This window comes from Lates calcarifer, linkage group LG10, assembly GCF_001640805.2.
Source record: "Lates calcarifer isolate ASB-BC8 linkage group LG10, TLL_Latcal_v3, whole genome shotgun sequence".
NCBI classification, from domain to species: Eukaryota; Metazoa; Chordata; class Actinopteri; family Centropomidae; genus Lates; species Lates calcarifer.
The window spans coordinates 14743009-14769395 of NC_066842.1; the positions used below are offsets into that span (position 1 = coordinate 14743009).

Sequence of the window (26387 nt, forward strand, 5' to 3'; positions counted from 1 at the left end):
TCATCAAGCTTAAAGACTTGTTGCCTAGTGGTGAGCTGACTGTAGACGTTGAGCTTTATAAACCTTGCTAAATACATTTATTAGCTTGAATCAATTTGGAATTTCTGAATGGACGTTCTGAATACACCACAAGCCCTGAGCCTATGGCTGACCCCGCCTCTAGGTCATGACTGCCAAAGCTCATAGCAAGTAGTGAACTGTAGTGTTTAGTCATTCAACATGCTAAACTAATGGTAGACTCTATCATTCCCTGCTTGTCTCAAAGTAGCCACCACTGAGAGATCTCTTTGCCTTCACTCATTAGGTGGGTTTTCATCCAAATGTTGCTCAAATTTTGACTGAATTTCAAGAAATTGGGCACATTACTGTGTAAATCATTGAAAATTGCTTCCGCTCAGAATTAATGTCACCATCTGCGATGGTCTAGTTGCCAGTTTAATGAGTGTTTTAAACTTATTTTCATAGCATATGAAAATTCATAGAAAACAATGACTACCTGGAACAGGAAAATTCAAGACATAATTGGAAAAATACATTTAAAAATTCTTTAACCATGCTTATGAAAATGATGAGCTAAAATTCTTAAATATACATAATGTGTTGATGAGGAGCTAAAAAGTGGCAAACACACTACTGACAGTCTTTTTTTATACAGGAGACTCTTGTGTCTTGTGTTACTGACACTATTCATACATTTAAACATGAATTTACAGCAAGAAAAAAAATACTTACCCAACTGCAACTTAAAATGGGCACATAGCTCACAGTCTTAAGTAGTATATACAGTATGTGTACTCGCTGTATTGATAGTAGTATTACATATACCAAAGCCAGGACAAAATAAGTACAAATATTAGATCTTCACATAAACAAAACACACAGGAGTTGTTTCTGGGGAGCAATACTGCTGACAGATATCTTCAAAAAAAAAAAAAAAGCTCATATAGAGTTTTCCTTCTATTAATATGTGTGGGCATATTCTCCATAGATTTACAGCAAAACAAACAAACACTGTTGATAGAATATCAATCTCCTTTTTCCTTCTCCAGTGACTGTCCTTTGGGTATTCTAGCCGAGTTTGCTGTTTTGTTTTGTTTGTTCACTTTTGGTTTTTAGGCCAGCATTTCATCATCCATCACACTACAAGGCAGAATATAAAATCATCCCATCCACTACTTGACAAAGAGCTTCATTCTTTTTCGTCTGAATGATGCAACTTTATCAATATTTGCCGAACAGTGGGACACTGAATGCTTATACAAGTGATGATGTATGATATTGCTGTAATACTGCTGAGGAGTGAATTACGTTCCCTCGGTGGGTCCTGTTTTCCTGTCCTACTCAGCAGGTAAGCAATGCAGATAATTCAGGTAGAACTCAGAGGCTGGAGACAAACACTGATTATAGCTTTCTCTCAGTTTTACCATCGCTGTAGCTCGATGTCTAGTAATTACTGGAATGATCCTGTTAGATGTCCACATTCTGCACCAGTCAATAGCTTTTCTGCTAATTCACTCCTTGAACAATAAACCCATTTAGACTCCACTCTCAAGGTAATTAATGGAACTTGGCGCTGATAATGGATTCTCCTGAGCTGACCTGTTCATAGCTACTTCACAGATATGGTATTGTTGCATCAAAGTAAAGAGTAATTGTATGTTGCACCAAAACTCTGAAGACGAGAAAAAAACTTGATCTTTTACGAATTCTAACATAAGTTAGAAAAACCTAAACTACACACACATATTCTAAAATAACAAAACATTACATTTATGGCTATGCTAGCAACACTGTGGAGCTTCGGCACAGTGGTGCTTTGAGCTAAATGCCAACGTCAGCATGCTAACATGCTAACAATGACAGTGCTAACATGCTGATGTTAGAAAATATTTACCATGTTCACCATTTTAGTGCATGTTAGTGTGCTAATATTGGCTAAATATAAACGCAAAATTCAAGTACATGCAAATGCAAAGTACAATTTTGTAGTTTTTCAAATATTGGGTCATAAACTAATGTATTGGACAATTGGAAATTTAGACCCTCTGACTGCAACAGATAAAAATTCAGGGAATCAACAAAGTTATGACAATTCATCTCCATTGTGATATGAATGTGTGTGCGAAATTTCATGGCCATTCATCCAATAACTGTCGAGACATTTCACTCAAAGCATCATGGTCCTCAAGTCAGGAGATCACCAAAATCATAAGACTTTATCCTCTTGGAACCATGAACGTATGTACCAAATGTGGTGCCAATCCATCCAGTAGATGTTGCGATATCTCTCTGGATGAATAAAAACTTTGACCTTCCGAATCCACCGCAGGAAAAGTCAGGGGATTAGCAGAATCATTAAGTTTCATCCTCTGGGAAAAATAGATATCAGCACAGAAAATTTTATGCCAATCCCTCAAATAGTTGGAGAGATATTTGAGTCTAGACTAAAGTGATGGACTGACCAACAGACTGAGATTGCCATCCATAAAGCCATGCTGCTGGCTAAAAGCAAACACATTCACATGTAAAATCCACAAGTCCTATCCTTCTCTTGACATTCAGGGATTGCTAGTTTGAGCGTCTCAGTGGGAGCTTCAGTTTCCCTATCTCATGTGACCACAGGGACATTCAATTCTTTATAAGGCTTAGTGGCATTCCCATCTGGACGAGCATCGAAGAGCTAGAATAGTTACACATGCACAAATATGATACATGGAACAGGATACTACAGGGGAAAACCGAGAATTATATAGATAATTTAAGATGCATGAATAAAACAAGATGTATGAATTATATACAGTGCATTAAACCAAATGTGCCTTAAAACGTTTTAATGCTGGGGGTTAAGCTTGTAGTAGTCCGTGCCAGAAATGTGACTTATAGCATTATATCCGGGGATCAGTCTTCAAACAGGCACCAATTACATTTTGACATTTAAACAAGGTTGCCACTTTAAAATATCAACTTCCTGTTGTTCCCTGCAGCTTCTACTGTACCTGCAACGTAGTAACTGCTGTTACTCCGTCCACCACTCCAGCTTCCGCCTTGTAAATCGACATAGTAGGATTGTAGTGCTCTATGGGATTGTCTGTTGAATTCATGAATTCATCCACTCACATATGAATCTGATGGGTGCTTTTCTATCCATACTGTGGGGGGTTTTGAAGGTCTTCCCCATGGAATCTGTGCCAAGCTGTTTGGAAATCAATAGGGAGCAACCCAGTGAGCAAAACATGTACCTACCACCGAATGCATCTGCAAAGCTCTGATTGCCTGACAAGTGTGTCCCTAACAGGACATATATTGACGGAAAGCTTCAAACTGGGCAAGTGTGTATGTGGACTAGTGTGTGTTAGCGTCTGTGTATTGCGTGGACACAGTGCCGACTCAGCAGATTCCAGCCTTCACAGTCTATTGGCTTGTACAACAGCATTACTCTCCTCTTTAATATCTTCAGTTAATGCGAGTCTCTGGCTAATTGAAAATGAACTAGTCTATGTCTCCCCGCAGTGCCTTTATAAAGCTGTTAAAGAGACACACACACACACACACATATACACACACACACACCCTTTCGATGCAGGACAAACACCAGAAACCTCCTACTGTATGCAAAGAATAGCTTGCTCTGGTGAATAAATCAATAAATTCTTTAGTGCAGAGGCGCTTCACCAGGTGAAACTGTGGTACTATTATTCCTTGCCAAAAAGGAACAGCTGATAAATCAGGAATATGTGGAGATAAAACCACACATAAAGCTAGTGCAGAGCGCGCGTCCCCAGTGGCAGTGATTTACAGCAGGCTGAGCTAAACTGCTTACCGTCAGGAGCTGTAATGGATGCCAGCGTCTGCTCTTAATTTCTGTGGCTGGGGATAGATATTGCTGCTGTTATTTTCTCCCAAGGCGATTTCACTGATGTCTCCCAAGGTACCCTACTGTGTTATATTTGAACCATATGGGTGCAAAATGGTGCAATTAAAAACACGCTGAAAGCCTCCAAAATTGATCACTGAGACAGGCAATTTTGGTTTCAATAAGCACTGTAATATACAAATTGTCTACTGTTTCTCCTACTGTGGATCTCATGATGAGTCCCCAGAGTTAAGATAAGAAGAGACAAACATTAGCAAGAGATGAGCTGGAAAATTCAGTGCAGATTTTGGGACTAAATAATGTGGTCCTTCAATTGTACATACAAATGTGCAACACGAGAGCGGTATATTAGACACACAATTAGCATTTTGTCCGCCAGACTGGAAACGAAGATAACTAAAATAAAATAAAATAACTAAAATAAGATGCACTGTCTTTTTGTGTTGGCCTAGGCCTCTGGCTGCTCATGGCTAAGATATGAGGATGTATAAAGTTGTAAAGCATCAGTGCTACAGTGAGCCTGCATATTCACAAACAGTTATTTACAACTTGAAGGACTCATGCTTTGGCAGCTCATCAGAAAAAAAGGCTTACATAAGCTGCACTATACTTTATGGATGTGCTGCAACAGGTTTGCCTCCAGATAGTGTTCTGTCCTGCCACCTGCTGTTTACTGAACCCACTGCAGCTTCTCAAGTGTCACTTATCTTCAACTGGTTCAGTTCTTCTCATTGTGCTCTCATTGTCTGCAGATCTTTGCTTGTCAGAAGAAATCCAGCATTCATCTGTCACAGCAGAGGATAATACATGTAAATTGGAAAAAAAAAGTCATGGTGTCCATTAATCAATTCTCATTTTTCAATAGGGCAGAAGGGAGTGAGAAAGGAGACAGATCATGTCTCCACCACACCATTTCCAAACACCTTAATACTAAACCCTGGCGTAGTACCAAACTGCACCACCAGGTTGGGGAGAAAGAGCTTCTACCTGTGCTGCTTCGAGGATGATGCAACCGAGTTTTCTGTTATATGTAGGTCTCTTAAATAACCAGTAGATGGCATCAGCAGTTTAAGATTAACACTTGTGGGCACAAAGCTCACTATCATCACAGAGTACAATAATAGCTGTTAGATTAAACATGCCCATTGTAAATACTGCTCTTTCATTTTAAGCCTGATACTGCAACTTTGAGACTAAAACAATGATAGTCAATGATAGTCATTAATGACTGTGAGGAAAGTTGATGATATTATTATTATTATTGTCGTCATCATCATCACTCAGTGTTTTATGATTAGAAGTAAGGTGTAAAGTCCTATCAGTACTGCATGTAAACCAATGGAAATATAGCATGTGAGCATAAATATATATATATAATCAGAAAGCACCTGATTATAGTATCTGTCTGTAGCATTTGTCTCAATGCAGAGAGATGACACAAAAAACAAATTAATAAACAGATTGCAATGAAAACCAAATATGCACACACACATACACACACACACACACACAAAGATACACAGAGACATAAAATCCTCCAGGTTACAGCACATGCGAGTTGTGAGTGGTTTGTGTCACACATCACCTCTGCTCTATGAATGAATAATCTGGGGCTTCAAGGGACAAACAAGATGATGCAGTTTCAGTGGCCAGCTGGCATATTTTAACTCTGGTGGTACAGACTAGCACGGCCTTGCAGGGAAATCAGCCTATCTGATGTTGTATATCACTCCAGCAAAAGGTTCTTTCTTGATAACACTGGATGAATGAATGGATGGATGGATGAATGAATGAATGAATGAAAACTCCACCCCAAAGTGACAGGCTGACCGGCTGTGGCCGATAACCGGGGCCCTTTTTTCTTTCTTTCTTTCTATCTTTCTTTTCTCTCTTTTTCTTTTTTTTTTTTTTGATGGCCGTTAACTAGGTTTAGGGTCTTGCTTCTCCTCCCACACCCCCACTGCTGGCTGGGCTAGATGACCGCTCTTTTTGCTATTTTTATCCCCGTGGTGCTGTTTCTGTTTCTCAGCCAGAGAAGAGCAGAGGTGCGGGCGTCTCTCATCACACCCACCTCTCTCTCTCTTTCTCTCTCTCTTCTCTCTCTCTCTCTCTCTCTCTCTCTCTCTTTCCAAAAATAGCCGTGAGTCGTGATCAGCTCGTCCTTGAGAGGGGGGGAGAGAAAGAGAGAGAGAATGATAGAGAGAGAGGGCTGTAGTATTGCTTAGAATCAGAGGAGGGGTTATGGATTGATACAAATAGTCACCCCCGCCAAGCCAACCCCAGCGCAGGCTGAATTAATGTGTTGCTATTTTTGGGAGCCCCGTGTTTCCAGGGGAGACCTAATGACGCAATGACGTCAATGCGGGTCAATCGCAGACTGGAGGAATTGAGTGGCTTCCATTTGGGGCTTTTGCAGTATTTCCTACTGAAAGGATGGAAACGAGTACAAAATGGAAGTATATTTCCTCCAAAAATGCATCGAAAACAGAGGTGAATCAAAATGCAGAAGTGAAAATGATCACAGTGGCATCACGTCGCCCCAACCCTTCGAGCATCAGCGATAGTAAGGGAGGTGTGTATATATGGATGCTTTTTTTCCTCTCTCTCTCTCTCTCTCTCTCTCTCCTCCTCATCCACAGCGCATCTGTGGGATAATACTTACCAGTGACTAGCCTTGTGGAATAACATTTTCGAGAACATTGCTGTGTGTGTTGATTTTTTGATTTGATGTTACACAGCCGCGGCTGTTTGATCTTCGAATGATCTTTGCGTGTGTTTGTGTGTGTGTGTGTGCGCGCGCGCGCATGTGTATACATATTGTGTTGTTTTCCCTGCGTAACGCTATGTGCTGTCTATCTCTCTCTGCCATTAGCTTCAAGTGATTATACTCTGTTTTATTTTGTTGCATTTTCTATTTCTCTCTCTCTCTCTCTCTCTCTCTCTCTCTCTCTCTCTCTCTTTTCTCCCAAGGGCTTTACACAATCCCGACCTATTCCAAGCGCTCGCATCTAGACGCACAGAGGTAACGAGCACCTTCTCCCTCATCTCACATCTCATGAAATAATACAGCGATTGGCCATTTATTCTTGTGTTTTACATGACTGTATTCGTGTGCCAGTTTTTTTAATCGTGTGTGTGTGTGTGTGTGTGTGTGTGTGTGTCTTTAAATTGCTGATCAAGGATTTGTATGGTAGTAAAGAGCAATATCAGTTATTGTAGCCGAAGATTGTGCGCGTCATGGTCGCTCGCAGCTCGGCGACCTGTCGACGCACACAGCCAAAAGCTGGTGATGCGTGGAGATTTCGTCTTTTTTTTTTTTTTTTTTTTTGTCACCCCCACCCCCCACTCCCAAACCACCACCACCACCACCACCAAAACTTTAAATTCGCCTGTGGATCATCTCTTTAAGTTGAAAAGTTGAAAAGTGTTTTGACGGTGTCGTTTTATTTGTGAGCGCATCCATGATTAGAGGAGGGTTTTTTTTTTTTCCAGTGGGTAGTAAGTAGGCTAGTGCCAGGTGACGTGGGTTTATAGGCAGGATGAACTGACAGTGCAACCCCTCGCTACAAGAAAAACCCCAAGAGAGATGCATGTTGCATACAGCTAGAAAATGGTGCTCCTGCTTAAATACACACACACACACATACATACATATTGTCGGATACGTTCAGACAGACAGACGCGCACACACACACACACATACACTTGCACACATGCACGGTGTCGTGAGAGGAGGTTGGCGTGGGGGGGTTTGGGTTGGGGCTGGGTGGGGGGTGGGGGTTAGGGCGTTTACCGGCAGGGCTGGTGTGAAGCTGGTTCAGAACCATGGACAGCTCACATGAAGCTCTTCCAGTATGTGGTCTATCATATATACCTTCATCCCTCCGCACCGGGTGCAGCATCATCTGTTTGGCAATAGCACTTCATAGAACAGCCGAGACAACTCTGTCTGTCTTTCATTGTTAAATGATCATATTTCTCCTTGTTAGTTATACAGATTATTTTACCCTCTAATCAGTCACTGCCTCCACACATTACTTGGTTTTTTTTTAACCCTTTCCTGCTGCCATCAAGTTTTTCCTCTATGGCACCTGTATGAAATGACGTCAGCTGACCACTGTCTGGATAATAGGTGTAGCCTATTGGGGAAAAAAGTATATGAAACCATAATGTTCCTTTATATGATATTCAGCTGGATAAATACTACCTAATATTCATATTTGTGTTCATTCACCATCTGCATGACCTTTACATCAGCTTGTGCTCTACAGCAAGTGTGTGACATCCCATCACCTGAAATCCAGATTTTCCCTCACTGGCCTCATTCTTAACTATAATTTAATCACAGTTTGACATATATGATATATATATATATATATATATATATATATATACTCATATTCTCATCTTTTTGACCCCCCCACAAACAGTATTCTTTCTGATCATCTATTTGAAAGTCATGAAGGGCTTCAGCATGCTTGGGACATGTCAATCTTACTCACAATATAGCAAAATATGTCAATTTCAAATGCTTTAAAAAAAAAAACTTTATATCGTGACAGTTTACATTAACACCCCATTGGTCAGTCACTGGCTTTCTTAAGTGTAAGGTGTGACAAGCGTAAAGCACAAGAAAATAATTTAGGGAGCAGTGTAGAAACCTAGCATTTTAAAAAAAATCTGTAGCTATAATTCCTTGCTTTAGGTTATGGTTATTGATAGGGTTGACGATGATCATGCATTTGTGCTTGTGAGCTGGATTAGGTGTACTGGATATTTTCCTCTTTGAAATCAGAAATCAGTCAATGACTCAAAATCACACTGAAATCAGAGACAAGCACATTTATGTGTGCATTTCTTTCAAATTGGGAATTTTCTCTACTCTAGATTAAAAGTATTAATCTTCTCAGTTGTTCTGTTGTAATGGGTTAAACTGTATTTTCAGATAAAAGCAATTATGTCCAGAAGAGAAACGCAGCATATTGAATGGTAATTGAACAAATATTTAGATGACGTCAGAATGGACAGCTTGGTGCTGACCGGACAACACTAACCTCTGAGTTTAAAAAGGGATTTATAGTGTTATTAATGTATTCACATCCAAATAGAGTGTAAGAGAAACACCTGAATATTACTACTAATGCTATCATTATCCTTTCCCCCCCATTTTTTCTTTGTGGTCGTACAGTATGTAGTGAAATGTGTAAGAAATGGCACATACATTGTCATGTTTAGGAAACTGAGGTTACACTGACGATTTATGTATTTTGTCTTGTTGTACCACTGGCTATATGTGTATTTTAAAGGTTTATCCACAATACAAACTAAATTGACTAAAGCAGTAGTTCTGAACTTTATCTCTGTTCTTCTTCAAAGCTTGATGTTTAGAGTTTATATCCTGTCTGAGGCCTCTTGGTCCAAGAGAAGGCATAGAAAATATGAAATCTAAATGAGGATTGTTAAATATGACTCATTTTGCTAAATCTATGGTCAGTCTCATGGATCTGTAACTGTGTGTTTCAGATGCTGTGTTTCACGTCAGCTGTGTGTGATCGTGCCCGTGATTTCAGCAGAGTAATCTTGTTCTCTTCAGGTCTTTTTGCGGTCTGGGCTTGCTGTCAAATGACTATCCAGGAAGCCCTTACCCCAAAAAGCATCTGCAGGGGACCCGTACATCAAGGAAGATTTGCATAAAGTTCCCTCCTGAGGCTTGACGTTAGTGTATATATTGTGAAGTCATGTTTTCTCACCATGTCTGTCAGTTAATTCATGAGTGTATATGACTGTGAAATTGTGTATTTGACCTTGACCCATCCAACACAAAAGGTGTGTGTGGTTTAAGTAGGTCATTTTGGCAGTAGATATGCTGTATTATGGTGCAATACATAATAGAGACCATGTCAGTTAAGAAAAAAATATCACAGCTGTCATTAATCCAGTGGTTCCCACACTGGTTGTCATTACCCAGAGTATTACTGCTTCTCCTCTGGACACAGTAACTAGTTTAAACTTTGATCCAAGATGTCAATCATTCCCTGACTTAGTTGGTTAGACTGAAAACCAGCAGGTTTCCCTTTTCTGAGGAGCAGCATTGAGACCCATTTCTCATTTTCTGAATGCATGTGAAACATGACAACATTTTTCCAGAAGGTGGCGGCATTGCTCAAGCAACATTTTGAGTGTGACTACTTAAATCCCCCCCCCCCCACACACACACACGACAAATCTATGGACACAATTATGATGGTGACAGTGAGTTTGATAATGGCACCTGTACCTATTCATGGTTGTAATGTAACACACTTGGAACACTTATTTACTTTTGGCTTCAGAAATCTGGAGTTTGTCCATTGAAGTAGTCCAGTCCAGTGAATGAGAAGCTGTTGTCTCAGCTTAAGCAGCCAACACAGCAGTGAAAGTAATGACTTTTGTGCTTCCAACTCAATAAACAGCTTCTGCAGAAATTTGTCATTTCCTATGTATTACTCATTTGTTTCCTATGCCAAGAACTTCTTTGGTATCGTGCAAAGCAGGGCAAACTCACAACGAAAAAACAGGTGCAAACCAATTGTGTTACCACTTCTACGCAGCAGTGATGCAATTTTGCTTCCAGTAAAACATACAAAAACACATTATTAAATGATTCTTCATCTACTGACTCCAGACATATCATCCCACATCGAGCTTGTTGAAAGAAATCCAGCATTTTGTTTTCTGGGGTGGAATAACTTTTTTTAACCTTTAGACTCTTGTTGTGGTGTTGTTTGGCCCGCTCACTGCATTTCTCAAACAACAGAAGCCGAACAAATCACTTTCCGATATCCTGAGATGTCAGAGGAAACATTGGGTCTCATTATCCTAATGCCTTTGGTGGGGCTTTGTTTTTACAGCCTGTTTCTGCCCCTCTTTTGCTTATTGTTACTTTTGCTTACTGGATGTTTGACTTCCAGTTAGCAGACTCATGTACAGTATATGCAGAGTGCAATGCCAGACAAATGTTTTCACATTCTTCTGGAGGAATGTTTCTGTGGTCACCTTAAACGTGACATAAAGGGCACGTACGTGTGTTGGGATGTCAGATACTTCTGGAAGTTAGTCATGGTCCGAAACGTGTGATGTTGAAACTTGAGGCCTGCATTGCACACACAGTACACTGAGAATGGACTTTTCCATGAAGTAAGAGGCATCATGTTCATAGATTCAGATTTTTTAAAATGAAGATAAAGAATTAGATGTAATTTTAAATTTTTTTAATATATATATATTTTTCACGTAGTAGTAGTAACTTTTGTGTTTGTATATCAGACAGACTTTGCCATTTCAGTGTTTTTATATGTCCTAAAACATGCTGGGAAAAGATAAAGGAAGATAAAACCTAAGATACCTTGAAATGACCATCAGCAAAATTATACCCAGACAACAGTGCTATCATTAACAGTGAGAGGAATCTTAAAAAAAAAAAAAATGCATTGACTTTCTCAACATCTGAGGTTAGCGAGAATGTGTTTTCTGGTTGCTCTTATTGTGAATTACGGTTTATTATTCACACAAAGTGTTCTCACTATTCCAGATGAACAGCTGCCTCTTCAAAACTGTCTCTTTGAGGTATTAACTTAAAAGGGACCTATTTTCCCTCATGCCAGTTGACCTCCTGCTCTGCCCTGACTCATCTTATTCAAAGAGTTCAAATGAGGGAACCTGCTGTGGGGTGACTGTCTCACTGGCAGTCACCTGTAGCTCACACAACACTCTTTTGGGAGAAGAGTATTAAATCCTTGGGCACTTTTTACTGTTCCTCTACCACACGAGGTTGCACCCACATCTTGATACACTGGCACTGGATCTAGAACAATAAATTAGCCTGTTTCTTTTCATCACCGGCCACTGAAAGATAATGTGATCTGTAATTTCAGGTGTAGATTCAAATAACTGGTCAAAACCTGGATTCACCTACCAACAGACAGTATTTCCAATATAGTTTGTTCAATGTGTTAAAGAAAAAGAATAAAAATGTGATTATTTGCTTTGTAACAGCTTATTTTTTGATATATGAACGAGAATAGATAGGACCAGTAGGACCAACTAGACAATGGAATGAGGCCTGTCGGGAACAGTTTGCCAGAACATGAGGCTTTGATGCCTGATTATCTTCCCATAAAAATTAATGGATATGTTCCCACTTGTTGCCTGTCATCCCAGTCATGGTACTTCTACGTGCCACACAAAGGCAACTGAACTCACTTGAAGATGTCGCACCTCTCATCTGAAAGGCTTATTTAGCTCTAACTGACTGCTGGGGAATCCCAGGCATTTAACCCTTTGTAGGGTCATGAACAACTTGAGGGTCGTTGAGATCACATGGAAGTCACTGACCCACCCAGCCATCATGTGTGTTATTAGGGTCATATTAGTAAGGGTATGAATGGATGTTAAGCTGCCAAGGGAGGGATCTCAAGGTTGCATCACAAGTGGCTGATAAGTTTTGTCAGGTCTATCTTAAGACGTGCACATAAGCACACCACTGACCTCAGTGTGACCAATTACACTTTTAGTGTGTTTCATGTTGTTGTTTCATGTGAATATCGTTTTAAGATGGTCTTGAAATATGTGAATTTATTCCTTAATACTCCCTTGTTGCATGTTTAGGTTCTCAAGACTTCCTTAAACACGCATGCACTTTATTTGCACAATACAAGACCGTTTATTCCTATTACTTCGAATTTAAATACAAATGTAATATGTATGTAATAAGGTCTGGTGATTTGAGTTCATTATTTTCACATGAACTACTTCATTTACTAATCATCTCCTCTGAAATTAACATCTGTCTCATTAAAATCACAACATGCTTCTTCCCTGATTAATTTTTTTTACGACACACTATGAAACCGGCAGTGTTATGTAAAAAGAATCTTATGATATGGTGTGCTCTGACTACATATGGAAGAGTCAGTATCTATTACATATTGTAAGATGCAGTCATCTGCCCTCTACACAGATCAGATCATAAACAAATCCCAAAATATCTAGCAAGTTACACAGCTACGTAATTCCTGCCATGCCACTTGAGATACACATTCACAGAGACAGAGAGAAAGGCTGACTACCACAAGTACTGTGATGGTTTTGATTTCAGGTCTTTACTTTTATCATCAAAACATGTTGTCTTTATACAGTGGAAATTAGTGGAATGAATTTATAGGTTTTATATTGTATTAAGTGCACATCTCCCTGCACAAAAAGAGTCTATAAAATAATACAAAATGTACAGTGTGTCTTAAAAAAAAAAAGATTCATATGAACTATCATATGGTGTAGAGAGTTTTCTATATTGGCCGTGTAAAGATAAACCAGATCCTTATCATAAACTCACTTATTATAAGTGAAATTCAGTAAAACTTCTTTTTACACTGCAGACATCTGACTGGCTGGAACAGGGCTTAGAGTAAGCATGTTTCAGATGTATTATTCAGCATTCACAGTAATAAACAGCCTCTTGATAATATGCTGGTGGGAAAGAGCATCAGCAGCCAGTTTTTCTGGAACTTACATAACGTGTCACAAGTTACACTCCTCACGAATGCACTCAGGTAAATCCTTCAAATCCTGCGTAATAGGCCACTTTTGTTTTACGTAAAAACACCTGTGCTTGCTTCACATGATAAAAACATGTTTTTTGCTTGCTCTGACTGGACTTCTGCAGAGCTCCAACTCATTCTGAGCCCCCCCCCCCCCAATTACAATGAAATGCTGATTCAGGTCTTTTCAGACTGATTTTTATGGGCGTCAATGTCACTCCAGCATCTGGGGGGTGAAAATACCACAGCGTACGGCATAGCAGCACACCCAGGATCAGCAAATCCAAATTCCCATCATTCCTGTGACTCATCCAGGCAGGTCCTGCTGAGTGGAATTCCTGGTTTCCATGCTGCATCTGGACAAGTAATCCAATGCTGTGTGAGGCCTGTTAACAAGGTTTTGACCAGTGCTGCTATAGGGGAACAGGTCAGCGACGCTTTGTTGCCCTTTAGGTCTGGATATTATTCCACGTCATTCACCACTTGAGTAATCACATCCTTTCTCCTAACTTTAAAGCGTTAATGGATACTACACATGCAGTTTAACAGGGTGTGCAAGTGTGTAGTGTTCAATTACAGTGGGGGCACACACAGTGTTATGAGGATGTGACTCATATGCTACCCATAAGTCATGTGACACAAAGTCCCTTATGAATTATTAATGAAGCCTTGCAGTGTCCTTCTGTCACTCAAGGAGGTTCTTGTCCTGCAGGAAATCCAACCTAATCAATTCTCCCTGATCTAAAGGGGCATCCAAACGTAAAACTCTAATCTCACCATTTCCAGCTGCAGTTTATAGTGTATCTTTGCTGTTTGGAAGTAATTTGTGCAAGCTGTGAACTGTGGGCTAAATGAACAGATTCATAAACTAACAACTCTGTCTGGCAAAGAGGAAGTAATTTAGACTCATGCTTTTTATTAGATGTTTTTTGCTTAGCCAACTTGGAAGAGGCATAAACATTTTTGATTACCCCTTGAGGTCAAACTGGTAACACCACTGATTCATATAAAATGTAAGTACAGCATGACGCTGTTCGTCTGCTGATTTGTAAGGGAGATACGATGAATGTGTATTCCACTGTGTGGTAACATTTAACAATAGTCATAACCTCGTCAGGACTGACCACTACATTATCTCAAAATGTTTCCGGTACACAGAGACATCACATACTGGCAGACAAGATTCTGATTTAAAAATAGTTTTAGCGACAGGCAGCTTTTATTCATCCCAGATGTCAGCTCCACTGCTGGCAGGAGTGCTCCCTGCGCCACCAGAGAACAACTCTGAGGGAACCTTTAACTAAATTTGGAAAGTATCCATCCAATTATATCAGTCACTTCATTCCTTCGTGTTTGTCTTTCATGAATAATGCACTATTCCCGTTGAAAATACAAGTGGGACACTGTCACCCATTTACTTTTCTTCCCAGAAATATGTCCTTTAGTCTTTTTCCAAACAGTTTTTCAGATCCTATCACATCTCTGTTTACTCCCAAGTGTGGCAATGACCATGTATTCATCGTTTAATGAGACCTCTGTATGTGTGTGTGCGTGCATGGTAGATAACAGTATGCAGGACTTACTGTAAATTACCTTTAGAGAAAACTGAAATGATCATTATGGTCCTCTTTTGTTCCCTGCAGTCCTCTCTGTAACACACACAGATTCTTTGCCCCGTCTGACCTCATTTTGCTTCAGAGAAACTCGAAACGTTCTCTGCACAGCAGAGAAGGAGCCACTCCCCTCCTTCTCTGTGGAGCAGCAACAGAAAATCTGCTTCCAAAAATAGCAGCTCTGTGTGAAAAATACATAGATTTCAAAATGGTTTTCCAAGAAGAGCAGTGAATTACGGAAATATGAATGCATTAAAAAAAAGTCAAAACTCAAATGCCAGAGAAACACATGCTTGAATGGATGTCCATCAGACAGGTGGCTTGCATTAGAAACATCTGGCAGCAGTCTTATTATAGTACATGACATAACAATACTATTGTTCAGTGATGGGCTGTACTTAATCATCAGGCCAGCAGAACTTGACTATGTGATAACAAAGTTGTTGTCACACACAAAATGAAACTAACATTTGATTCTGGCAGTTCTTTTAAAATGAAACCCAGCTGAAAAGATCATTACAGATCCTGTATTTCAGTGTGTATATACGTGTGACGATGACTTATCAGACAAGGAGAAGCTGATCTTTTTTAGCATTTGTGCACATGCACAGTACAAATTTATCTCTAAGAACATAACAGTCATTTTGTTTGTTTCAGTCTGTCACCTACAAAACAACATTTATACGTTTATAACGTTTATATAAAACTATTTTGCTTTTCTCAAGACATTATGGTGGAAACCTAACTGCTGCCTGGACTGTTTCCAGATCATCACACTCACTAATCTGTCAAACTGAACTGGGGAAGATCACCCACAATGATTCCCTAGGATTAAAACATGTTGTTATTAATGCAACCAATTATCAAATGTCACAGTACTCAATCATATCCAACTACATACAAGAAATAACTGATTGAAACAAATAAAATGAAAATGATGACGTTAAAGATATGAAGACATAAAGACCTATAAGTTGCGGCTCATTTGTATAATCAAAGAATCAACAAGCTATCAGTCAAGGGAGGATCTTTGTCATACTGGGCTTTCTGTATTTGGGCAAGCAACAATCAATTATAATGGAACAATCTATATCTCTTTCATATCACTAGTTTTATTTGTAGTGTTTATATTAATTCAGGTCTGTATATTCTGCTACTGTACGGCCCAGGTGTGCTTAGACACACTGTGTTATGGTACATGCTAAACAAATAACTGATGTTGGACCCTGGTAGCATTAGGCAATGTTCAGGAAAATCAGTGACGATAAGAGTGTGTCAGTACAGGATACGACATATAAGGCCTAGGGACATGTTTGGTCAGCTGCAGAGGTTTTCTTTGCAATCACAAAATTGGAAATATTATCACTAATCCTGTCAGTATTATCAGGTTTACACGGGAATATGGAGGTGCTGTTCAATTCTGGATTTGCAGTGTCAACATTTAGTGCTTTTCTTTCAGAAATTAACTCCCTGCTGCTCAAGTGAGATTGTTTAGTGGCTACTGTGAGAAGTTTAACTCTTTTCCGACTATTTCTCGGGGAGAAAAAAAAGTCTATCCACAAACACTTATCATTTTGATAAAATAGTTTGTGTATATTTTCAGCATGTGACTCAAATATGTTAAAGGATAGTTATGCAAAAATGTTTTATTTAAAAAGAAGTAAAAAAAAAAAAAAAAAAAAAAAAAAAAAGAAGAAGCACTGATCCAACTTGCCTCCCCTCTCTTGCAGTGCCACCAGAGGATTCAGGGGTAAGAGATGGGGAGAGGTGAGTGAGGGGGTGGATAAGGGGGGAAACGGGGGTTCGGGGAGAGAGAGGTGAGTAAGAGATGAGTCAACAGCCCTCCACTATAAGATATCCTGATGGAGCCTAACAGTGGCATACACTCAGACACCAGCCAAGGTAAGGTCAACTCTCCTCTGCATCTCCGCTGTCCGTGTCACTCTCCATCTCCTTTCTTTTAAACTCAGGCTTCAACTCTTTCCATCTTTATTTCACTTTCTGCGTTGGGTCTTTCTCCGTTTGTCAGTTTTCTCTAAGAGTTAACATCTTTTCTCGGATGTTTATATGCTGAGGTTGTTTGTTTAAAAAAGGTGTTGTTTTTTTAAGAGAAAATCTTGTTGGTTATTGATTGTGTGTATTGTAGCTCCAGCTGAGGTTTTTTATGAGCTTGACCGTCAAGACTATAACTCAGAGCCTGTAGTCAGAGATTTGGAGAAACCGGGGGTAGAGAATAGTAGCGTTAGCCAAAGTCAGTGATCTTTGTACCAGTTACACAGCCTGGAATTCACAGGTATCTCTATTACAAATATTTGCTGCCATAATCAAACATATTGGGTAAATTACTGGAAGGAAGTAGAAACTGATGACATGCTGATATGAACTCATGCTTGTTGTCTTGAGTGAGTGAGATGACACAACGGTGAGACAGCAAGTGATAGATGGAAAGCTACAAACAACATTGAAAGGCGTAGTATCTGATCATGTCCACTTTCATTCTCCTCCTACAGGAATACCAGTGCCACTTTGAATTCTGTACATCTCTGGAAATACAGCAAATATGGACTACACTCTGGCCCTCCTGTTTTCTCTGCTGCAAGTTTTTAGTGTGGGCACAGCTGCTCCTCTGCCAGTGGAAGTGGTGACAATGAAATCAAAAGTGAAATGGATGGCCGAACAGCTGATCATCAAGCTGGACAAAGAGCTCCAGGTAATATTTGTAGTTCTGTTCAGGGTGAAAGAATCTGAAGGGTTGTAGTATTTTTTTTTTGTTGTTGTTTTTTTTTTTTGACTGACTCGTGCTTTCTCTCTTTCTCTCTCTCTTTCTCTTTTCTCCCTGCAGGTCCCCTCTGACCTGACGCTCAGCCCACTCACCGACGATCTGGATAGCCCCTCCTACATAGTGATGGTCTTGGAGGGTTACAACAGCCTGATCTCCGACACCTTTGGCGGGATCCCCCAGGTCAAGAGTGAGATCTCCTCATTGACGGGTTATATCGATCAGTGGAGGCAGGGGCACTGCAGCGAGCTGCGGCCGAAGCCCTCCATGCCAGGGCCGCTGCAGGAGCTGCAGAGCCGGAAGGAGTTCATTCACACAGTGAGCATCGAAGCGCTCGTGAGAGTGAGAGAGGTCCTCGATCTCCTGCTGAAAAACCTGGACCAGCTTGAAACTTGCTGAAAAGACGAACATTAGGACCAGTATTTTGAAGTTGTTGGCCTGATTTTTGAACAAGTCTGCATCAGTGATGCTCCGACTTCTAGCATCCTCCACTGGCCATGTTGAACTTTAACAATGTGTCTTGAAGGAAATTTATTCTTGAATGTGCACTTATTTATACACATGTATTTATTTATCTACTTTATTTAGGAAAATATGTATTTTGTAACAAACATTGTCTTTTTGTCAACATGTCTGCAGCAAAAGTGTAGTTTTCACAGAAATATCTGTATGCAAACTGATCTACAGCATGCTTTTAATTCAGTCCTAAGGCTGAATCACCGGTGTGTGGAAGCATTGAAAAGGACGGTGATGTAATGTCACGTAAATTCCTGAAAAAACAGGAGGATGCTTGCCAAGAATAACATGTGTGTTTGTATGAGAACTAGAGGGACAGGAAGGGTAAAGGGCAACTTTAATTTCAGTGCAATATCATCAGCTCTTCCAAATTAGCTATTTATATCTGTAGATGTTTTGTATATTTTTTTTTACAGTTGATGGTATTTTTTATAACAATTGTTTTTTTAACTATGAATAAATATTTATCAAATTATTTTTTGTACATGCAAGTTTGTCAGTGTTGTGTAGTGAGTGAAAGATGAGCTGAGAAAGATCTGAATGAAAAAGTGAAAAAGGTAGACCAGGTTAATCTACAATGTCATTTGTGGGTGTTCGTATATTCAGGGTTCATGAGTTTGAAGTGTTTATCCAGAGCTATTGGATTATGATTAACTCCTGTTAAAACTAGTATCAAAAGAAGTGAATGTAATGGCAACTGTCATGATGAATTTGAAACATCTTTGAATCCTGAAGCAAATGTGGATTTAATACAAAAATTTAAAGATTAGCAATAAAACACAAATTCTAATATTTTTGTATATTTTCTTCAAAAAAAAAAAAAAAAACGTGCACAAAGAAAAACTATCCTCAAATAACTGTTTGTTGTTGTTGTTTTAGAAGTAAAAAACAAACTATGATCAAGGAATACAGAAATGCAGGAAAACGATGAGTGAAGTTGAGTGAAAGTACAGCTTATGATGAGGGAATCACATACTGTACAATTTGACACAAAACTAACCACTGTGTTTATGCTAAAACATCGGGATGTCAAATATAGAGGACCTCTGTTGTGGTAGCCTTAAAGACTTAAGATTCCAGCGCATTTTCTCTCTCACACGCACACAAATACAATCACACAGTACATTCACACACACACACACACACACACACACAGCATTAACTATTAAACCACTTGTTTCTTTTGATACCGGTGTTCTTGTCACTGTTACCCATCAGTTTCCTCTTGTACTGCTCCACCAGGCTGTCAAAACGGTCCCCGTCCCTGCTCTTGAACGTCTTCTTTTGTGCTTTAACCTTCTGGGAAAAAAAAAACAACAACAAAATAAAGACAGTTATGATGTGTTAACAGGACAGCAAGTTCTCTCCCAAAAGGCAGATTGTTGCTCAGGTCATATTATATTCATATTATATTATATATATATATTATATAACACCTGTTCTGTAAATTACAGTGTAAATTGGGAGGAGTTACGCTGTATGTTGTGGGCCATAATCTCGAGCATTACTAGCATTATTTATCAAAATGTCATGACATCAAATCAACCCACTTTGTTAAAGTCAGTATTAGCAACTTCCATTCATCATTGCATTTTAATAGAATAAGCCACAGTTCAGTGATTTGAGAGAAATGCACCTTAATGTCCCACTAACAGTTTCCCATTGTAAACACTTGTTTTCATTCATTTCAAAATCCCATAAAGACAAATTTTAAATATTATTCTTATCCATCTCTTAAACTTAAATGAAGTTAGCCCTCTGGTCTGATAAACATTTGGTTTTGTGCACCTCTGATAATCTGTAAAACTGAAAGAATCCATATCTAAGCAGGAGGTAACATTTTACAGATCACATGTACGATACATAAATATCTTGGTGAGATACCTGATTACTTTCAACCAACTAATGTTACTTTCTACTTGTTTAATATAATGTTCTTAAATAATATTACTGCTGCCTTTCAGCTTGCAGCTTCTTCATTATAGTACTGTGGTTGTCTTGCTAAAATTCCACTTGGTGGCGCCAAAACATGAACATTTTATATTAACTAAACTACTGGGAAACAGGAAGTCTTCAGTGAATCTTAGCCTTAGGAGTTCTAAGATTAGAACTTATAAAGCCACCTTTTTTTATAGTTTCTAATAAACGAATACCTCAGCAGTTACTCTTCGCCTTGTAAATACGTCCCCAGATTACGAATAAACACATACAACAGAATATGTATAAACCTGGTTTCTGGGCTGTGTGGGCTTTTCCATCTGTCGTCTTTGATGCTCTCTCCTGTTGGATCCGGGTCTTGCTTTCTTGGGTGGTGGGCCCTGCTGCTTTCCTTTATCGCGCATTCTGCAGAAGACAGTCACAGTTCACAGTCTGTAACTTGTCCTGATGCTCACTGTTGAGTCACTGGCTGTACTTTCACATGGGCTTCTCAGAGGAAATGTTTATCTGTTGTTTTACACAACAGTCTAAAACTTCTTTAAAAAACCTGTCCGTACCTGACAGCTCAGAGCAGGTTACATCAGTTGTGCAAGCTGGGAAGACTACGTGACATTTGTGGTAAGTGGAGTGAAACAGACTAGATTATGAGTAATTGTTAGTCAGTTAATTCTGGCAATGAAACTGAAAAAGGTTTTAGAATTCATACTGCTTGGCCCTGATGTTTTAATAGGTGAACAAGGGTAAGGTAGATTGGCAAACGACTGGCAAACACATGAGAGCAAACCAACTCTCATGTCGAAACTAACAACAAGTGTACCAAGGCACTCTTTTTCAAGCTAAAAGATATGAAAAGTTATCTAGACATAACAGAGGAGATTTCTCTAATGCTTTTTTGCAACTTTTTGTCTAATTTTTAGAAAATGATTCAAAATTGTTTTACACATATCCTACAAATATCAGTGTTATGAATTCTGCTTGTAGACAGAGACCAGTAATGCTAATACAAACTGCACCTGATCTTAGGTCCTCGATGTGAAGGAAAAGGCAGAACCTTCTTTCTTTTCTTTCCATTCTCCAAATCTACATGCTCGACCTCAGGGGTGGTCTGGAAGCCGGAATAGCGTCTGTCTTTTTTCTGGTTTTGAGGAGGAGCTAATAAACAGAGAGAGAGAAAATCCAAAAAGTAAAAAGGATGTCAATTGTAACAGCAAAAATAAAAAGGCCGTGTTTGAGTTTAATTTAGTGTTACAGCCAAAGATTGTATTTTATCTGTCCCTGTGACAGAACTTTGTGTTTTTTCATTACTTTTCATCATTATTCATCACAAAGGAAACAGCATGTATTTATCACAGCAGGTATTTTTCAATCACTTACTGAAAACTGTGACATCACTGATTGGGATGTGTCCAGGCCCAATTGTATTAACCCCTAATGTCCAACTGCCTAATAATATTTTCATACCTTTCTCCTTTCCTGTCAGCTCTGATGAGGACTGAGGTTTCTCTCCACCTTTCTTTGGTCCTTTTCCATCTCCGGCTGCCTGGGACTGAGGTTTTGCTCCTCCTTTGACAGGATGATTTTGGAGAAACTCCTGCAAAAATATCCATACAGGGTTACTTTCCATTTATAGAAAAAAAATTGAATGGGGATTCTAAACTGTAACTATCACACAGATTGACAGATACACACCTTATTTTTTTGTTGTCGCAATTCTTTTATTTTGAGTTTCCTTGAATCCTCTAGGGAGAACTCAACAATAGGTCTCTGTAGGATGACACAAAAACAAATAAAACAAATATTTTTAAAAAAAGAAAAGTGATTTTAGCACTTAGGCACTCCAATGCAAAAATATACCTTGTGTGGCCCAAAAATATCAGGGTTGTTGTTTAGGTAACGAAGTGTGCTGAGAGCATGCTCGTGGTCCTGGAACTGGACAAAGCCATAACCTAATGACTGTCCCATCAGCTGACCCTTCTCTGGCTTCTTGTCATACATCACCCGACACTGAAAGGAGAAACAGGACGTCACACGTGCGAACAGCATGAATAAGAATGACAACAACACCCCCTGCTGGGCACACAGACACATGTCTTCAATTCTATAACTGCCTGACACTCATTAAAACTACTCCGACAAAAAACGTTTTACAGTATATACAGGAATATTTTACAAAGCTGCAATAAATCTGTTCAGCACTGCTGTATATAATGAGATGTCTGTCGGCATACCATGTGATTTCTCACCTCTGTGATGCGGACTCCCTTACTGCCCTTGACAGCTTGAAGGCAGAGTGCTTTGAGTTTTTTATTGTCCACTGACTTGGGCAGGTTATGGACACACAGACGCGTCTTTGACACAAACACATGTATGTCCCGAAGCTTGGCCCTTTTTATTTCTTCAAACTGAGGGAAGTAGACAAAACCAGATATATGAGTCAATTCTGGTGCAAAGATCAACTTCTACTCGCACATCTAAAAAGATGTCAGAGTAAAAGTTTTTTAAAAAATGACTCTACAAATAGAACGGTCTAAAATGTTGATGAAAAATGAACTCACTCTGGTTCTCTTGATCATGTCTGCTTCAGGAACACCCTCAGCAGCCTTGGTTCCAGTACGGATCACTGGGGAATGAATAACACACAGTGTAAGTATATAATGTTATTAATGTAATCAAATCTGCATGAGATTTTAAAAAAAAGAAGAGAATGAAATGGGTTTACTCACATCCCTCTCTGGCCAGGTACAGGTTCCTAGTGCCTGTTTCTACTTTCACTTTATTGACCTTCAGCTTGGCTGCATCTTCTCTGCTCACTGCTGCCGCAATCAGCAGCTTTCTGCCATCTACACGGATGCCACCGTTCTGTGTCAAACAACCCAGTGTTACAACAAGGCAGCAACATCAACTCATTGCACAAAATACTAGAACAGATGATGGGTAATTACACAGAATTTACCTCTGCTTCGTCCTGTGATGCAGCTAAGCATCTGTCTGCAGCCTCTTTAGTCTTAAACTGAGCAAACGCACAACCTGGCAAAACAACAACCGCAGAGCCAATCAGCCCGTTTTCGAAAACAAGAGTAAGAAGAGGGTTTCACTAAAGTGCTGCTGACTGACCTTTTGAATGTTCTGTGTCTGGGTGGAGAACAATCTTTATGTAGTTAAGCTCTCCGTATCGTAGGAGAACTTCCTCAAGACCCTCTTCATCTGTGTCAAAGGACAGATTCCTAATGGTGATAGTGATAACATAGTAAATTAGAATGAATGCTTGTATAGAATTTGCAGATTAAACTATTTTAAAACATTGTGAAATTTGAGTACAATAGATGAAAGAAGGTTCAAGATTAAGTAGGAAGGAGAAATGGCAACCTGATGAAAATGGTTCTGCCCTCTTTCACATCTGAAGGGAGAAGTTTCTTTGAGGTTTTCTTTTGAGCTAGAGTTAAAATGCAGCAGAAAGGCTGAGTCAAAACAACATTTTTAACATTGTGAAATAAAGTATTCACATTACTTTCACAAATATGAAAAACACACACAGAAAATTTATACCTTTTCCTCCTTCATCATCGTCATCCTCCTCATCGTCATCCTCCTCCTCATCTTCATCCAGACTCTCATCTTGATCATCATTTGAATCAAGGCTACTCTTATCATCATCATCATCATCATCATCATCATCATCCTCCTCCTCTTCCTCTTCCTCCTCATCGTCATCTTCTCCTTCCTGGGAAACATCATCATCATCCCCCTCTTCCTCCTCACTGTCGTCTTCCTCGCTGTCATCGTCATCATCTGACTGGGATTTGTCCACCTGCCGCACAGCTGGTTTTGAACTGACTCTGTGATAAAAATTGGCACAAAATTAACCAGTAAACAGATTTAAAAAACCCAGTGGCGTCATGTGAACAAAAGTATACGTATTTGGGGTTCTCACTTTTTCTTCGCAGGTGCTGCTTGTTTCTTCTCTTCATCGTCGTCTTCACTGCCACTTTCTGAGTCGGACGGTTTTCCAGCTGCCCCCTCTGTCTTCTTATTTCCTGTGAGGTAAACACAACAGTGTTGATGATTACTAGCTTTATTTTGCTGACATACCTTCTGATGACTAGGAGGACAAACAAAGTGTTATCTTTTCATTCTCAATGCGTTATTATTACTCTTGCAGAAAATTACCTGCATTTGAGGATTGCTGTGTGGCAATAAACTTGTCCTTAGGTACAGCCCAGTCCACTGCTACCTGCCGACCTGTGAATAAAGCAATGGGTAAAAGTTTATTATTATTCAAAGTGAGATGACAACAATGAATAGTGTTTGTCACACAACAGCAACAGAAGAGTCTCTGTCACTAACCTTTTATCTCCTTCAGGTTCATATTGTTAAGTGCTCTCGCTGCCTCAGAGACATTTCTGAGCATGACGAAAGCGAATCCTCGCATCTTCCCATCTGCACAAAAAACAGACAAAATAAATATAGAAAGGACGTGACCGATTGCCCAACCCAAAAGTCGCACAACAACTCAAAATGTTGCTTGTCTGTGGCTGTGAAAATTAAAGCAATTTTTACCTGGTTTCAGGGGAATTTTGGACTCAAGAACTGTTCCAAACTTGGAAAATTCCTGCTTCAGATCATCCTCTGAGCACTGCAACACAAGACACTTATCACCCTGCAGGTCAAGCAACGAGTGCACCATTTTCTCAGCGAATAACTGAATTCAGTGCGTGGATCAAGCGTGCTTGCTATTTCGTGTTCACAGCTGCAGCGTACTGTACCTTAAAGCTTAGGTTCCTTATGATGAGTCTTGCTTTTAGTTGTTTCTTCCTGAAGCCCTTAGATTTCTGCTCACTCTCCTTTGGCGCTGCAGCTGACTCTTTAGGTGCTGAATGAACAACATGTGCAGTGTTATCAAGCAGACATAGTGCCAGAGCGCCTCCAGACAGCTGCCAGTTTTGGGGACATGTCTTCATACACACCTGTTTTCTTTCTGTCTTTGATTTTCTTCTTCGCCACTGATAGTGAAAGCCTCCGTCCATCGTATTCTTTTATTTCTTTCAAAGCTCGCTGTGCATCCTCCTCCATTGAGTATGTGACATAGCCAAACCCCCGACATTTTTCTGCGCCTAATTTAAAAATGAGAGAAGTTTCTCATGTTGTCATTTGTGTTTTAATTTCACTACGACTATTTAGCGTATTTAGTTTAGCTCAAGTGTCAATTTATGAATTATCTTCACTTAAGTTGATAAATTCCCAAATAAACTTATTTCTAACTTTAACACCGAATAAATAACAGTGGCAACATCACCTTTCTCTCTGACCACGAAGCACTGCTTCACCGGTCCAATTTCAGAGAATATTTCTTCAAGGCGTTGGTTTGTAGCTGAGTCTGGTAAAGAACCAACGAATATGGTCTGAGCTGGCATGGCTCTCTGCTGCCTTGCTAACGTTAGCACGATAACGTTAGCCTCTCTTGCTCGGTAACAACTCACAAACTGATGTCTAGTTCGTTAACAACCCAGCACCGGAAGGTAATAGTAAACTATTCTATATCACACGAGTCAGTGTGATGAATAAATGCCGCGGGACTGTGTAACTAGAATGTCGTTAGCTGCCAGATTTACTCGCATGTTTACATATGTGGGCAGACATCTTAGAAACAAACGGAAATTGTCACGTTTCGCGTGTAGCAGCAGAAATCCGGAGAAAACGGCTCGTTGCGCCACCTGCAGGCCCGGAGGTGTCAGCATGTTAGGTTACAGTGTTACAGCAGCTTCCTCACAATTATTACAATGAATGCATGAATGAATGAAAATGCAGTGGGTGAGAAACAAGTTAAAAAAAACTGACTGTACACCTAGTATTATGCTGCAAAATAGCATGGAAACAGATTTGTGCGTGAATGTGAATTGTGAGTAAACAGAATAAACTGTGCACTGAATATATGTATGATATATGAGTAACTCAGACTATGTATATACAGAGGTTTATCTTGATGGTCCGAAGTGCTAAAGAAAAAGGACTGGAAGGATTTACAGCAGATATATGTGATTAATAAATGGAATTAATGATTTGTTAACTTTCAAAGGAGCAGCTTCAGTGAC

General features: G+C 39.6%; 2 protein-coding genes and 1 long non-coding RNA gene across 4 annotated transcripts; 2 read left to right on the forward strand and 1 right to left on the reverse strand.

The window, feature by feature from the left end:
* Window positions 1-6249: 6249 nt before the first annotated feature.
* Window positions 6250-13604, forward strand: LOC108875195 (uncharacterized). Its single transcript, XR_001959830.2, has 3 exons — window positions 6250-6446; window positions 6845-6896; window positions 9398-13604. It is a non-coding gene; the product is annotated as an uncharacterized LOC108875195 (long non-coding RNA).
* A 3216-nt stretch (window positions 13605-16820) lies between these two features.
* LOC108875187 (leptin) lies at window positions 16821-18835 on the forward strand. The gene is made up of 3 exons (XM_018663938.2): window positions 16821-16967; window positions 17576-17775; window positions 17908-18835. The coding sequence occupies exons 2-3, from the start codon at window positions 17626-17628 to the stop codon at window positions 18241-18243; spliced, it is 486 nt and encodes a 161-aa protein (XP_018519454.1). The 5' UTR covers window positions 16821-16967; window positions 17576-17625; the 3' UTR covers window positions 18244-18835.
* Window positions 18836-19081: 246 nt separating this feature from the next.
* Window positions 19082-25960, reverse strand: rbm28 (RNA binding motif protein 28). 2 transcript variants are annotated; one of them, XM_018663878.2, is made up of 20 exons: window positions 25592-25960; window positions 25263-25409; window positions 25062-25168; window positions 24856-24931; window positions 24643-24735; window positions 24466-24537; window positions 24230-24332; window positions 23845-24134; window positions 23665-23731; window positions 23413-23522; window positions 23252-23325; window positions 23022-23157; window positions 22854-22918; window positions 22542-22700; window positions 22153-22302; window positions 21988-22062; window positions 21760-21889; window positions 21312-21450; window positions 20589-20703; window positions 19082-19656 (listed from the first exon to the last, which is right to left on the reverse strand). In XM_018663878.2, exons 1-20 carry the CDS (start codon window positions 25707-25709, stop codon window positions 19519-19521), a joined length of 2364 nt encoding a protein of 787 aa, XP_018519394.1. In that variant the 5' UTR covers window positions 25710-25960; the 3' UTR covers window positions 19082-19518. The 2 variants fall into 2 exon arrangements, with proteins under 2 accessions (XP_018519394.1, XP_018519393.1); XM_018663877.2 differs by having other exon boundaries at window positions 19082-19659.
* Between the last annotated feature and the right edge of the window lie 427 nt (window positions 25961-26387).

What these genes read in the sequence shown, in the direction of transcription:
- LOC108875187 (XM_018663938.2), top strand. Translation starts at nt 17,626, where the DNA reads ATGGACTACACTCTGGCCCTCCTGTTTTCTCTGCTGCAAGTTTTTAGT. An exon ending in AGCTGGACAAAGAGCTCCAG is followed by an intron (nt 17,776 to 17,907) that starts GTAATATTTGTA and finishes TTCTCCCTGCAG; the next exon opens with GTCCCCTCTGACCTGACGCT.
- rbm28 (XM_018663877.2), bottom strand. Translation starts at nt 25,709, where the DNA reads ATGCCAGCTCAGACCATATTCGTTGGTTCTTTACCAGACTCAGCTACA. An exon ending in GCAGCACCTGCGAAGAAAAA is followed by an intron (nt 24,135 to 24,229) that starts GTGAGAACCCCA and finishes TTTTTATCACAG; the next exon opens with AGTCAGTTCAAAACCAGCTG. An exon ending in GGCAGAACCATTTTCATCAG is followed by an intron (nt 23,523 to 23,664) that starts GTTGCCATTTCT and finishes TATCACCATTAG; the next exon opens with GAATCTGTCCTTTGACACAG.